This window comes from Chelon labrosus, assembly GCF_963514085.1.
Source record: "Chelon labrosus genome assembly, chromosome: 12".
NCBI lineage: Eukaryota > Metazoa > Chordata > Actinopteri > Mugiliformes > Mugilidae > Chelon > Chelon labrosus.
In genome coordinates, this window is record NC_140345.1 from 19,177,163 (window position 1) to 19,192,556 (window position 15,394).

At 42.6% G+C, this 15,394-nt stretch overlaps 3 protein-coding genes across 4 annotated transcripts; 1 reads left to right on the forward strand and 2 right to left on the reverse strand.

Annotated features, from left to right (window-relative positions):
* Positions 1-1,581: 1,581 nt before the first annotated feature.
* On the reverse strand, positions 1,582-8,378 carry sdha (succinate dehydrogenase complex, subunit A, flavoprotein (Fp)). The gene is made up of 15 exons (XM_084557111.1): positions 8,303-8,378; positions 7,549-7,632; positions 7,253-7,414; positions 6,930-7,073; positions 6,488-6,652; positions 6,237-6,385; positions 5,980-6,104; positions 4,617-4,785; positions 4,308-4,503; positions 4,017-4,188; positions 3,723-3,841; positions 3,457-3,568; positions 3,176-3,306; positions 2,882-2,995; positions 1,582-2,750 (listed from the first exon to the last, which is right to left on the reverse strand). Exons 1-15 carry the CDS (start codon positions 8,363-8,365, stop codon positions 2,664-2,666), a joined length of 1,992 nt encoding a protein of 663 aa, XP_084413237.1. The 5' UTR covers positions 8,366-8,378; the 3' UTR covers positions 1,582-2,663.
* Positions 8,379-8,654: 276 nt separating this feature from the next.
* Positions 8,655-11,771, forward strand: LOC311497026 (coiled-coil domain-containing protein 127-like). 2 transcript variants are annotated; one of them, XM_084557123.1, is made up of 4 exons: positions 8,655-8,712; positions 9,306-9,443; positions 9,877-10,121; positions 10,298-11,771. In XM_084557123.1, the coding sequence occupies exons 2-4, from the start codon at positions 9,314-9,316 to the stop codon at positions 10,742-10,744; spliced, it is 822 nt and encodes a 273-aa protein (XP_084413249.1). In that variant the 5' UTR covers positions 8,655-8,712; positions 9,306-9,313; the 3' UTR covers positions 10,745-11,771. The 2 variants fall into 2 exon arrangements, with proteins under 2 accessions (XP_084413249.1, XP_084413250.1); XM_084557124.1 differs by lacking the exon at positions 8,655-8,712 and having other exon boundaries at positions 9,036-9,443.
* Positions 11,772-12,579: 808 nt separating this feature from the next.
* Positions 12,580-13,774, reverse strand: LOC311496537 (telethonin-like; the record flags this gene model as incomplete). The annotated part of the gene is made up of 2 exons (XM_084556424.1): positions 12,580-12,919; positions 13,677-13,774. 2 exons carry the CDS (start codon positions 13,772-13,774, stop codon positions 12,580-12,582), a joined length of 438 nt encoding a protein of 145 aa, XP_084412550.1.
* Positions 13,775-15,394: the final 1,620 nt, after the last annotated feature.

A 15,394-nucleotide genomic window follows, 5' to 3' on the forward strand; every position in this document is an offset into this window, starting at 1 on the left:
CAGCTGCATCGTGACGTCAGAGGGGAGTGGTCTTTTGTCTCTGCTCTCACGGCACCGCCCACCCTTTGCTTGCTTTTGTGCTTTCATCACACGTATACATGGATCTCATTATTTTTTTTCCCTTTCGACCACCCACTTCCTCTCTCTCTCCTCCCACCGCCCCTCTAATTATTTTGTTGTTTCAAGTCCGCCTTTCTTTCATACCCTCCAATTGTCCTCTGGGATTCTTCAAAAGTCCCAACATGCAATCGCTGACAGGCGTGGTGGTAAAGGGGTCTGCATTCATGATCTCCCGGGATACGTTTAGATGTCCTGCAAGAACTTAAGAGGAGAAACACTGGCAGCAGCTTTTTTCTCTCCCACTTACTCCAGCTGCTGTGTCTCCTCTTCATTCTCTGCATGCTTCCCTGCAGCTACACCATCCATCCCTATGGTTACCACTGTAAGTTTATTACTGTAAGACAGGCTCCCTGGTAAACGTCCTTAATTATTTTGAGTGTCCCTGGTGACCCTTTTGGCTTCTGTTTAACAACAGAGATCTGACTGGTGCTTCAGGGGAACGTGAGTCTAATCTGTGGATATGGGATTTGCGTCTTATGTGATAAGACCTTTTCAGACAGGACAAATCCAAACTCTTTCCCACATAATTTGTAACAAAACATAAATGGGTGTAACTGGTGTCCTTTGAAATCTGCGTTAAAAGCATGATCAGGCACGCCTTCATTAGGTGGGACAGACGATGCCAATCAGCTTAGGCTACAAGCTATGATATGCAGCCCTGCTTCTGATTTTTTTTTCTCCTCCTCCTCCTCCTGTTTGTGAGTAAAAAGATCTCTGCGTGCCTGGATGACCCCCGTAAGCCAACATGTGTTATTTGACCTTAAAAGCTCCGGGGCTGTCCTCCATCTCATGACGCAAACCGCCATACCAAGGAGAACTACCTTTATAGCTGCTGAATTTAATAATATTAACCTGATTCTTATCCCATGAAAACATAACGTTATTACAAGGTGTTATAAAGTTTTTTCCATATGGTTTGATGAAATGCAGATACAGGCAGCAGCCAGCTGCAGATTCAACACAGGCGATGAAGCTAAATGTTTTTTTCCCCTCTCCCTCTCTATGTGCCCCTTATTTCATTCGTGCAAAGAGGGAAAATTCCAACAAAATCCCTCCCTTTCAGTCCTCATGTTTCCCGGATATGGCGTTAACAGCTGGCAATGGATGTGAACTGGGATAAGGTTACTGCAGTGTTTGTTTAGTGATTACTGACACCAGCAGCAAATTTTCCAGGAAGGTAAAGAAGCTGCAGAGGGCTGCAGAAGAACAGCAACGCATACCGTTTACTGCTCTTTATCAGGAACTTGTCAAACATTAACATTGCTGAAGTTGAATTACATTATAAGCAAGCAGTTACCGCTACGTCTGGTTCAAAAATGTGCTTTTACTGCCCCCTCGTGGATAAGACACGCTAAAAGCAGGAAATCACTATTAAATACCATCGTTACAGGATTTATTTTACTGCATAAAAGTGTGTGAGTGTTCACCGCCTTTCCTACTACACACACAGAAACCAGGAGCTGTTGTTGGCATACACTTTATTGAACAGCAAAACTTGATGAAAACTTTTTATTCCTCCAAGCGGGCAAATAAATTAAGTCATCCTTTAATCGATTCAAGAAGCAGTTCATGTGAATTTGTTCAGTATTTATGAGTCTCAGCACTGAGCACGTCCTTCACCTCGAATGTCAGAGTCATTTGCGTAGCTGTGGAGCATGAGGGGAATTTCTACGCCACACACACACACACAGAACATCACCGATAAAACCAGCGTCACCATGAGCATCAAGCGCATATATGTGGAGACTATTGTTCCAACAGCTGAGATACAACACGGTTCAACTGCTTCAAGCTGCTGAGTTTGCTTAACATTTATAGTGAGACACTAGCGGTAGCTTAACCTCAAGCCGCTGATTATCAACTCAACAAGAGCCAGGTGAAGAGCACACGCATGAAGTGTAACCAAAGTAAATACCACCCCAGACTGAAGGCAACAGTGAGTGAAAAGATGTAAAGTCTGTGTTTTAACTAAAACATATAGTATCCCTCACTGCATTAATTGTACATTTATGCAATATATACATGACTGACACTTCCCTCTGCAGCTCTGCAACATTTCAAATTACAATCATTTCCACTCCTCTCTTCACTCGAAGGTTGTACGTTGGAAATGAGAGCATAGTATCACAAAAGGCCAAGCTTAAAAATGCAACACATGTTAACTATTTCTCTTTTTTTTTTTTGTTTTTAACTGTTTAACAGCTGTTGGCTGACATTTCCTCAGTCACCCACTTGTCCTGTGTTTCTTAATATATATACACAAGTCACTCTGACACAAGAACCTTGATGAAATCCATCTGCTGCAAACAGATTAAATCAAAACTAAACACACACACAGGAGAGTAACAGGAAGGTGTCACAAAGGGAAGAAGCTGACAAGACTACTGTATATAAGAAATGAATACAAACGTGCAACAAAAAGCCAAATTTGACCCAAAATGTCATCTCGAATACAGATCATCTGAAAAGTTACTTAAAAGAGCATTCAGTAATGGAGTTATGTGGATATGAGAGGAGAGGCGGAGGGAAGGAGGAAGATCTTCTTAGTAGGAGCGGATGGCAGGAGGGACGTGGGCGCACTCCTGCTCATCCAGGGAGCTGTCAATGACAGGACGGTACTTCAAGGTCACCTGTATGATTGGTCAAAAAGCAAAGGTGGATCAGAGAACATCCAGGATATGAACATTTAAAACTTGTAGAGCAGTTTAAAATCCCAGTGAAACCACCACAACAAACACACACACACTCCAGAGGATTGTACCTTTCCAGTCTTGGGGTCCACAGAGGACATTGTGTGTTTCCTCCAGTGCTGCTCGAAGGGCTTCTTCTCTTGACCCTGCAGGGGCTTAGAGTAGTCGTACTCATCGATGCGGTCCTGGAACATAGTTAAAGAAGTAGTGTCAGATTACTGGTTGTAATAGAGACTAACTGAGAGTAATTGTCTTTGGATACAAAACAGTGGTTGATGCATTCAATAAGCAGAGAAAAACAGACACTAAGAGGAGACTGTAAGAAAGGAGAAGCAGAGGATCAAATATACACAGATAAAACAGACCTTGAAGTCCTCTCTGGCATGTGCTCCCCTGCTCTCCTTCCTCTGCTCAGCGGAGTTGATTGTCTGGACGGCATTCAGCATCAGATTCTGCAGCTCCAACGTTTCCACCAAGTCAGTGTTCCACACGATACCTGGAGGAGAGAGATGATCGAAAGCATAAGGAACAAAGGCAGGGAATGTATACTCTGATTGAATAAATTATTTTCTATGTCACACAGCCATAATACTGCAGGTTTGTGCACAAAGACACAAGTTATTGGACACAGGAAATGCAAGAATACCTCTGTCAAAGGTCTTGATGTCATCCAGGGTCTGGTAAATGTCGTCCATCTTATCGCATCCCTCCTTTAGTACAGAGCCGGTACGGAACACAGCGGCATGGGCCTGCATAGTCTGAATGCAGAGACAAATGTATTATTTTGGGGAGGGGGGTCACATTGCAAGCCTTTTACAATCTGTGATTACTTGCACCCAGTATTTCTACATGTAATATAGAACACTTGACATTTCGAAGCGGCTATAATTGGGAGTGTGTCTGAGTGGTTACCTTCTGCATGTTGAGCCTGATCTCGGAGGTTCTCAGACTTCCGTTAGCAAACCTCAGCTTATCCAGGTTGGCCACGGACTCCTCTCCTGCACTGGGCTTCAGAGGAGACAGTTTCTCACCTGCAGAGAAAACAAAAAAATGCCAGCGTAAGATATCATCCTGCAGGGCGAACTCAATCATGTTGACTGTCGTGGTGTTATTTGATATGAAAACAGAGAGAGATTTAATGCTGCTCAAATGTCACCATGTGATATTTATTTATTTATATCATATATTCATATTTTAGATGCTCACCAGGTTTGTGTTCCTCAGCAATAGTGAGGGCGCAGGCTCTGCCAAACACCACCAGGTCCAGCAAGGAGTTGGCACCCAGCCTGTTAGCACCGTGGACACTGGCACAAGCCGCCTCGCCGCAGGCATACAATCCAGGCACCACCTTGTCCTGTCCGTCGGTGTAAGTGATCACCTGGAGGGGGGGGGAAATTAAAAGAATTCAGGGCGGGGTGCTCGAAGTGTAGCCATTTGTTGTGAGTGAGGAAGGAAGGAACGTGTCCGAATGCAAGTGCGTGTGCACCAATTATGTACCTGCCCCTTGTAGTTTGTGGGTACCCCACCCATATTGTAATGGACGGTGGGTAGGACAGGGATGGGCTCTTTAGTGACGTCGACTCCGGCGAAGATCATGGCCGTCTCTGAGATACCGGGCAGCCTGGTGGCCAGCTGCTGAGGAGGCAGGTGGTGAAGCTGCAGGTACACGTGGTCCTTCTCTGGACCAACACCCCTGAAGGAATAATGACAGAAAAGAAGAAAAATAAGCAACGGCAGAAGCTGGCTTGTCTCATTGGGTCTTGTTATTTAGAGACAAAAAAACAAAACAACTGGCTTTTTCTGTACCTGCCCTCTCTGATCTCTATGGTCATAGAGCGGGACACCACGTCTCTGGAGGCCAGGTCTTTGGCGTTGGGTGCGTAGCGCTCCATGAAGCGCTCCCCCTCACTGTTGATCAGGATCCCACCCTCACCACGGCATCCCTCTGTGATCAGACAACCAGCTCCGTAGATACCTGTAAGGATTCGCATGTTAAAAGAGATGTCAAGGTTCAGTTACATAGTCAAATATTAATCATAGTGTCTTAACATAACTTTGAGCCAATACTTTTTAGTTTCATGATACTGAATCTGTTGAAAACGGGACAGTATAATAATCCTCTCATAATCGGTAGCAAATGTGCATCTCAATGTCAATAGATGATTAACACAATCTATTAAATAACAGTTGTCTTAGCACTCACAGTAATTTCACAGAAAGCATGACTGATGTGACAAACCAACCAGTGAAGCAGTGGGTCAACAAAGTGAGCATAAAATCCTCAACATTTTATTGCCGTCATTGCTCTACTGTGGAGCAAGCAGTGGTAAGTGTATTTACCTTGGCAAATAGAAAGCAGTTTTACTGCACAAAGCCAGAAGAATGTGTTACTGTTAAATCTAATTGTGTTTATTGCTCATTCCCAGAGTGGAAAAGTGAAAACAAATATTAGTAAGTTAAGTTCTTACTAATAAGTTTGATTTTTAAAGTTGCTGTTTTTACTGTTCTAGTTTCAAACATTAATAAAAACATTTGTAGAGTCTTGATCTCTCATTGAAAAGCTGTCTCTTAAATAAGAATAATGACAGTCTTTGTCACACACTGTCAAACACTGCAACTTATAGATACCTAAAATAAAGTCAGGAATGTAATGTACAGCAAGCTGCATTATTTATGTAACCAACAATACAAGGCCATAACAACTCTAAACTGTGCCTCGACGTTTGATGATCGACCACAACACTGTACTACATACGTAACTCGAGGGTATGGTGTCAAATGCAGGAACAAAAATAAACAAGGAGGCGTAACCAACAAAGTCGGAAACAAGTCAGCGATCAGCTCAGTTTTACTCCATGGACTGCAGAGGATTTATTTACGGACCAAGCTTGACCAGCAATCTGTGCAAGCTTTGTACTACAGATAATTAGTGTTTATATATCTCAGTAATTTATATGTAGTAAAACTAAATTCAAAGCTGTATGGCCCTTAAACTGTCACTGACAGTTTGCTTCAGTTACTAGAAATAATCTGGACATGCCTTTCTTTAATTCCTGTGAAGTTTTAAAGCAAATACATCTCAAGATAAGACTCTCTGCTGCTTGAATGCTTCAGGAGTAAAACTGTTTAATGATCACGGTTTAATAAGTAACAGAGTTTATTTTCTCACCAGTTGGATGGAACTGTACAAACTCTAAATCCTGGCAGGGCAGGCCAGCTCTGGTCACCATCGCATTTCCGTCTCCTGTACTGGTGTGGGCAGATGTGCAGCTGAAATAGGTTCTTCCATAACCACTGGAATGAAAGACAGAACTCATTTATAAACCATGAAACATTCATAGCAACACATGAACAGAAGATATGTTTGCGTCTCATATTATATACAAGATCAAAGAAGATTGAGTTGTAACTCAATGAGCCCCGTACCCAGTAGCAATGACGGTATTCTGAGCTCTGAAGCGGTGAATAGACCCGTCCTCCATGCAGAGAGCAATCACTCCTTTACACTCTCCGTTTTCCATCAGCAAGTCCAGGGCAAAGTACTCCACAAAGTAACTGGTGTCATAACGGAGCGACTGAACAGGATTCAGAAAAGAAGACAGAAAAATAAAGTTGAATGGAGGTCCACACTAAATCCACAGAGAAAGAAGGCAGAGACCTGCTCTATGTGCACTTACCCTTCCATAAAGGGTATGCAGTAGAGAGTGTCCCGTCCTGTCTGCTACACAGCAGCAGCGGTGGGCCTGGCCTCCTTTTCCATACTTAAGGCTCTGGCCTCCAAAGGCCCTCTGGTAGATCTTCCCATCCTCTGTGCGGCTGAATGGCATGCCAAAGTTCTCCAGCTGGGAAAAAGAGAGAGAGCAGAATGATTTCCTGAATCTGCTATTGTTATGTGTCAGATAATCTTTAAAGAATACATTAACAGAAAAATAAAACCACTAGCCACCACACCAGATGAGTGTACCATTGATGTATTAATTGACCAAAGTTCATGTTTGAACCCTTGAACTGTATTGAAATTAAAATAATACTAGCGTTAAAGACATAATAACCGACTTTACATCTGGTCAAATCCTAGTATTTACCAACTAATAGAACTTCTGGTGTGCATGATTTTACCTCCACTACAGCTGCAGGAGCCTGCTCTGTCATGTAGTGGATAGCGTCCTGGTCTCCGAGCCAATCAGATCCCTTCACCGTGTCGTAGAAGTGCCACCTCCAGTCGTCTTGCTCCATGTTTCCCAGCGCCGCATTGATCCCACCCTATAAAGAATACGTAACAACTCAATAAAACTTAGAAGAAACCTTACTACTGCTAACTGTGTTTACTTGAAGCCTTAGATTTGCATTACACGTGCGTAAGAAAACTTGTTTTTAAAGAATATTGTAATTGCTGGTTATTATTACAGCGTACTGTCAACAATAATAGCGTGTGGTTGTACCTGTGCAGCAACGGTGTGAGACCTGGTGGGGAAGAGTTTGGTGACGCAGGCAGTGTTGAAGCCAGCCTCGGACAGGCCAAAGGCTGCCCTAAGCCCTGCTCCTCCAGCTCCTACCACCACAGCATCAAACTCATGATCCACAACGGGATACTGAGTAGAGATCTGGAAACAATGAAAGACAGACAGGTTTGAGGCCGTGGCCGTGTGCACACTCACATTTCTACCCGTCTTACTATGCATTCGGACAAACAACCGTAATCAGTGCTCATCCGCGTAAGAGAGAAAATGCAACTTACATCATCTGATACTTTGGCGTTATTCTTCTTGCCATAGATGGAGAAGTGAAAGTTCCTGGAACCTTGAAGTGCAGCAGCAGGAACCTGAGAGAAAAGAAAACAAGTAAAGTCAGTGAACACCCAAACAAAGGTAGCACCCTAACCCGCTGCTCATATGGGTATCACCAAACTCCTGGCTGCTTACATGCACAAAACTATTATACACTGCAACTTTAAATGCATATTCCTACTAGCAATTCAGTAACAATTAAAATAACTCAAAGCATGTATATTCATTGCCATTTGTCCTCTTCATATTTTAATGCATTATATGTTCCTTACTTTGTGTTTTCAGTGACCAACTGTGTCATTAAATGAGTACTTTGGTCTAAAACTGGCTAAAAATATCTAAATGACACGTTTGTAGCTAACATACAACGGCTAGCTGCACTGTTTTCCACAAGGGCAACTGCAATTATTGCAAATAATTACTAGCTTACTTTAAATTTTTACTAAACATTACCCCTGGTGTATAAAGAACAACAATTAGAGATGGTGTAGCGGTAAAAAAGTATTAAGTTTGACTCGGAAAACAGCTGCTTTCATCCTGTCACATTGAAACAACCTAGGCTACATAACACATTACGCAAGTGAGAATGCACCGGTTACGAAAGCAAAAAACATTTTCCTTTGGGCGTCAAAAACACACGTTAAACACACAAATAAAGCACAAAGGCACATCTGAAACGTTTAGTAACAGCTTGTATCTACTCACTGCTTTAGTTTTAGCCAAATTCCTCTTGGAGAGGAGACGGGACGCGGCACGAACACTCGCCATGTTGTCAGATGAACAACCGTTCCTGTAGCTCTGCGGAGGATCTCATATTCTGTAGCACAGGACTAAACCACTCTGCAAAAATGGGGGTGTCACTTATGTCACACCGAATTATTATAAACAAAAAAAATATACAGCAGCGGGTTTATAACAGTAACCGACGCATTTTAGATTATATATTCCTCTTTATGAGCTACAACTGTAATTTTAACATCTAAATAGGCATAGACACAAATATTCTTTTCCACGTTTTACCCTCGACCGGTCTAGATGGTTTGCTGAGGAGTAGAAATTGTATAATCTGGGTGTGCAGGAACAAATGTATAAGTGACCTAGACTTTTCATTCAAGGTGAGACACCGCTCCATATTTTTTTACAGACGTACGCTGGCATGGCGTCGGAACCGCAAAGCTATTATTCCCCTTGTTGTGTTTCTATTATATACTCTATTCGAGCATGGGCCATTGAGCTAAACGTGAGCTAGCATGTTAGCTGCTAGCTAGCCTTGTTTGTGGTTAGCTGGGCTGTCAAACGTCCAAGTCATGACACACTGGTTCCGCTGTTGATCCCATTTGCCTGTTTTGGTACATGCTAACAAACTCCAATAAAGCCACTGTCACACATAATAACCAGGCATGTTTATGCTTTATAATAGATTTTAGTGAGCAGCATAACTAAACTAACCAGTGAGCTAATGAATCAACCTTTCTCCCATTCATTTTGGATTGAGACTAGACTTTGATAATGCACAGTTTTAAATGTTTCCTTTATAATAATGAAGCCACTTTACAGCTGTTTTTAAGTGCTACTAAGAAGAGAAAGCACTGCTACTCCCACCACCCCCCAGTTTGAACAATTATTATTACATATTACATTTAAAAGAGTGTGTGATTGCTCGTGTTTTGGTCTGCCCTGTGTGTGTGGTTGTGTGTGTGTGTGACAGCGGACTCCATGAACAACCTGAATGACCCCCCCAGATGGAACATCCAGCCAGACCCCAGGGGAAGAGGGGCGGGGGCCGGAGATGGCAACCAATGGAACTACGCCCTGCTGGTCCCCATGCTGGGACTGGCTGCCTTTCGTAAGTTACACAAGGAGCTGTGTTTATGTGGATGAGGTCACAGAGGAGAGCCACGTTTGTGTTTATGCTGCTCAATGTATGTTCTTGTCATGCGGGTTTGAGATTTGCACGTTATGTCTGATTGGTGTTTTTTGCTCCTTCTGTGTCGAATTGGTGAAATAACTCCACAGTCTCACGTTTACGCCTAAACATATTATACGTCTTTATTGGCATTAGAATATCAAATACAATAGGTAGACATTAAAGAAAACAGACTGCTTTCATCAGTTCAGTTCAACAAGAATGTTTTCTGTCTGTCACCATTTCACCGTTTGTTAACTAACTCTTTCAAAATTCATCGGTGAACAGGGAATAAAGTTGCAATAGCTCCTCTGAAAATCATGGCATTGCCACTTAATATTCTCCTCACTACTCTATCCCGTCGTCCTGTCAGGTTGGATCTGGACCAGGGAATCTCAGAGGGAGATCCAGAAGGTCAAAGCGCAGTATAACAAAGATGTGTCCACGATAAAAATCGAGATGGAGGCATGTTACCGCGAAACACTGGCAGAGAGGCGCAGGGCCGTGGCTACGCTGGAGGTGGAGCTGGAGAAAGAGAGACAGAGGGTGAAAGGCTACAAGCAGGCTCTGGCCTCACAGAGCCAGCAGCTTATGGAAGAACGGAAACAGTTACAGCAGGTAAAGATGTTAAGCGTTTTTATTGCCTGCATCTACTCTCGGTTTCTTAAGTGCCCTTCTTAAGTGTCTTTAAGGCTAACAAATCTATTAAGCAGAAGTCTTTCTTGTTCTTTGGCACTCTTTTCCTTGTCATCCTCATACATTGACTCCTTTCCCAACCTGTAATCTTCTACAAGGAGCGAAATACGTTGGACGAAGAGAAGAAAAGGTTGGTGAAGTCTGGAGCTGCAGGTGCTGTGCTGCATCAGGCCTTGGAGCGAGAGAACGGCTGGTACCAGCGAGCCACAGCAACTCTAAAGGAACTCGAAGGTCAGCTTGTAGAGCGCCAGTATGCCTACTGCTCCCTCGTCCAGCCTCGAAAACAGCGGTGGGAGATGGAGAGGAACATGCTGCTTAAGGTGGTAAAAGAGCCCATCGGGGCAGGACTGGATCTTGAGTCTGGCCTGAAGGATATCTTTGAGAAAGATAGGTATTGTGCAGATGTCCTAAACATGGACAAGAGGAAGAATGGAAGCCTCATGTGGGTGTACCTCAAGTACTGGCAGCTGCAGATCCTTACCCAGAAACACAAAAAAGCAGAGGAAGCCATATTAGGAGGAAAAATCCAGTCTGACACAAAGTGACAAAAAGCAAACACAAGCTTGTGTTTTCATTTGACTTTGAAGAGTGTTGGTAGTATGCGGATCAGGAATGGAAAATGTCTGTTATACTGTGCAATTATCTTCACTTGAAAGGGATGTTATGCAAACACAAATAGGTGATCTCAACATGATAGTATTCAAGTTCCGTTTGCATGAGGATCAGAATTTATAAAAGATGGAACATTATGATCATGCACCGTTATCTTCATTTTAGAAGCCCCAATTAAGACCTATTAGCTTTAAATTAACAGTGTGAAACTTAGCACTAAGATAATTCAGGTGAAATCCATATTGGATGCACAACCGATGCTAAAATAAATCAAGTGTAAGTTGTGGTATGAATTAATGCTAGTTGAGTGATTGCCTGGGATATTTTTTTTATTTCTTCTTCTCAGATATGAAATTGGGGCTCCCATGACCTGTTGTCCCATGTGTTGATAAGCCTTTCTGGAAAAGCACTGTTTCTCTTCAGGAATTCACTAAAATGTAATAAACTAATCCAAATCAACACCTCTATCACATTTGTCACGAAAAAGTAATTTAAGTTGTTAAATTTTGCGGAATCTGTTTTATACACATGTTGACAGGCTTTCGTGGGACGACTTCTTTTTATTTGTATTTATTTTTTTACCAACCATGCAGTTTCCTTCATCTGTGCCAGTTTATGCTAAAGTAAAACTTATAGAATAGTGTAATTTGTTTCTCATTGCTGGTTCACAGGAGCCTCATAACTATCAGGGAGATAGGACTTGTATGTATGCAAGGAGCATGTATGCAAAGTAGTGCTTGGTACTTGGTACATCTTTCAACAAAAATAGCAACAACAACAAATCTATTTGAATTCACACACTAACGCACCTGCAAGGAAATCATTACACCTGTGGAATATCTATTTTTACACTCAGGTCTCTCTGTGCTGTATGTTTTTGTTTTTATCTCCGTGAATAGGTAAGTCAATGAAAACATTGTAAATGACACTGAACATTATCTGTGTGTGCAATCATCTGAATAAATTTAAGAACTTAATTTTAAAGTTTTCTGTGATTATTTTTTCCTTAGAGACAAAAAGAAGTGCTATATTTATAAAAACACTTACAGGGGTTTACTTGGGAGTTGTTGCTGAAAAATATTTTTAATGCAGCAGCTATGTGGAGGCTCATGATACATATGGTAAGAGAATAAACAGGAATATATAAACACAACTGATATGTTTCATCCAGTAAACATTGAATATACAAACTACCATACAGTACTTAACTGAGCTTTATTAGACACAGAAATCAATCTCAGCACCCAAAACGCAACATACACCAATCAGGCATAACATTATGACCACCTTCCTAATACTGTGTGGGTCTCCCTTGTGCCTCCAAAACAGTTGTGACTCATCAGAGAATGGACATGGGTCTTCTGAGGGTGTCCTGTGGTGTCTGGCAACAAAATGTTGTTAGTGGGGGCCTTTGGGTCCTATGCGTTGAGGGGAGGGGCCTCTGTGGATCAGGCCACAGATACTTGATCAGTTTGGGATCTAGTGAACTTGGAGGCCAGGTCAACACTTTGTGCTGTTCTTCATGTTTTTTTGAGTTGTTCTTAAACCGTTTTTGTGTGTGTGTCTATTGTATTGTCACAAGACGGTCAATGTTATTTACTTCTCCCGTCATAATGTTATGCCTGATCGGTGTATCTTTACATTCAAAAAAGTAACACAACTTATTATTTTATATTTTACTTTTATAAGTATATAAACTACAAAAGTAACATAGCTTTAGGTAATATTTTTTGAACAGCAGTCAGAAATCCCCCTCCACCATCTTGCTTCACTCCCTCCTCTGCACCCGATGAGAGACTTCGCCTGGAGGGGACATCAGACTGGAGGCTCTGAAGTTCACTCTCACTGGCTTGATGAGGTCCTGAGTTATTTCCTGTCTATCTGCTCCGTTGTGCTCCTCCCCTGGTACGACGACCTGTGCGTTGTAACCCGAGGTGCGACTTAGGTCCCTAGTGGTGTTGAAGGACGGTAGCTGGTGCTTTGTCAGGACTCCATTGTTGCTGCCCAGCACCAGTGTCTGGCTGGGGCTCCTTTCGACCAGGAAGTGAACCACCTGTTGCTGCTTGTAACTCTCTCTACGAATGCTGTCTGTCTCTGATAGTGTCAGCCTGGAAGTGTTCAGATCCTCAAATAAAAGAGACAACCCTGGATTAAGTAAAAATACTTTAGCTTTAACTGGCATTAAAGTAAATGGTCTGGCCCTCCTGGCTGCTATATTATTATATATGACATTATTAGATAATATATCCTAAGACATCAGTGTGTGAGCAGCAAGTCGTGGTAGCTGGTGAAAGTGGAGCTAATATTAACTGCTTTATATACAGTTTTATGTACAGACAGGACGGTATGTTACAATCTGAGAAAATCTAAACTGAGGAAAAATCAACAACTCAAAGACATCTGAAATATGAACCATACGACACGCTGCACTGAGGTTGGAAACTGCTGATAACTCAAGACATCATTTAAATGTGATGGAGCAGAAAGTAAAATATTTCCATCTTAGAAATGTAGGTAAATCAAAGTACACAACAATGGAAATACTCAAGTACAAGTGCGTGAAAGTACAGTGATTATCACATCAGTTTTGGGGTAAATTCATATTTAAATGTTCAAAAAAGAAAACTTCTTCACTGCTGCCACATATCACTGGCGTGCTCCTTTAACTGTCATGATCATAATCACAGACCAGGATGAGTCCACTGGCCAGAAAACAGACTAAAACTAAAATACAGCATCTCCACGTGATGTGTTTAAAGTCAAAACACCAGGGCTGCTCTGTTGTTCTCTACCCTCCATCCCACTGCATTTTAATCTAGTGATTGCTACAGTTGTACAGTGACTACGACAATTTGAACCACCTACTTGTACTGAGGTCTTGTTTCGAGGACCAGGCTCAGCCAGCAGGCCTGGTAGCTCTCTTTCTTCCACTGGTTGTCCTCCTGGAGTGTTAAACTTTTCATTGTAAATTTATAGGAATTTACAGGCAGCAGCTTCACCAGCAAACTACTGTATTTTTACAGTATCTCACTGCATTTTAAAATTACAGTATATTACTAGAAATAAATCTACAGTTCATTGTTGTAAATTTACAACATGATACTGATATTTTTTCAGTAAAATACTGTATATTTACAGTATTTAAACTGTATTTGAATCTATAGCATGTATCCTGTATTTAATGATAATTATATACTACTACTACTACTGCCAATAATAATAATAATTCATTTTCTATACCCAGTCATTTCTGTTAAGGGTCGCGGGGGTCTGCTGGAGCCTATCCCAGCTGTCATCGGGCGAGAGGCAGGGGTACACCCTGGACAGGTCGCCAGTCCATCGCAGGGCTAACACAGAGACAGACAACCATTCACACTCACACCTACGGCCAATTTAGAATCACCAATTAACCTAATGAGCATGTCTTTGGATGGTGGGAGGAAGCTGGAGTACCCGGAGAGAACCCACGCAGACACAGGGAGAACATGCAAACTCCACACAGAAAGGCCAGCTGGCCCATGGATGTGAACCGGTGACCTTCTTGCTGTGAGGCATCAGTGCTAACCACCTCGCCACTCTGCCGCCCAATAATAATAATAATAATAATAATAATAATAATAATAATAATAATAATAATAATAAAGAAATTAAAGTAGGACAATATTCATTATGCAGTTCCTTTTCAAATATTAAAATAAAAACAATGCAACACAAGTAAAACTAACTGTGCTGACTGATTCACAGTGTTGGCTTCTTTTGGAGCATCTTGAATTGAGAATTGAGAAAACCTTTATTAGTCCCGCAATGGGGAACTTGCAATAGTGGGCAGAGGAAAAGGGGAAGAAAAACAAGAGGAGAGGGGAGGAGAAAAAAAGCAGCTCCCAGACTACACTCATCAGGGGGAGTACAGTGTGGGACCGGGAAAAAAACCTCGGCAACATAAGCACATATGAGCACACTTTACAACATAAGAACTCAAAACAACTTGGCACCGGGGAGGGGGAAAGGAGGGTGGAGGTATTCCAGCGCAGACAGGCATTTGCGGCTGCGACCAGCTTCGGCTGCGACCAGCTTCGGCGGCGCCTTCGGACCCCGCCTGTCGCACTGGGGGGTGAAAGCGGCGAAGGCGTGGGATTGGGAGGGGTAGGAAGGTGTATTGCATATGTGCATGTGTGTAAGTGTCCGTGGGTGCGTGTGTGTACATAAGCCTGGAGAGTCGCTTCGTCTAGCCTCCCAATCAGTGCCTCAGTTCGCAGGATGTCATCGCGATAACACAGCAGGTTGCCATGGAGACGTCCCTGATCAAGTCCCAGACGGAGTCAACCATCAACAGGTGTCTGTGAAGGAAGGGAGGGAGGGATAGGATAGAGCGTCTCACTGCAGCGATCTCCTGGGGGTGTTGTTCCAGCAGCGGCCTTGGCCAAGGCCGGTGCCGCTCAGGGGCCGGAATGCAGATTAGATTATGATTGTTTGGGTTAGGGCGAGTAGTCGCATTTCAATAGACACGACTTACTCCGTTTGTCCATTCTGGTCTTCAAATCCATTCATTCGCCTTGCAAAGCTGAAAACGTCTCCAAGATGTT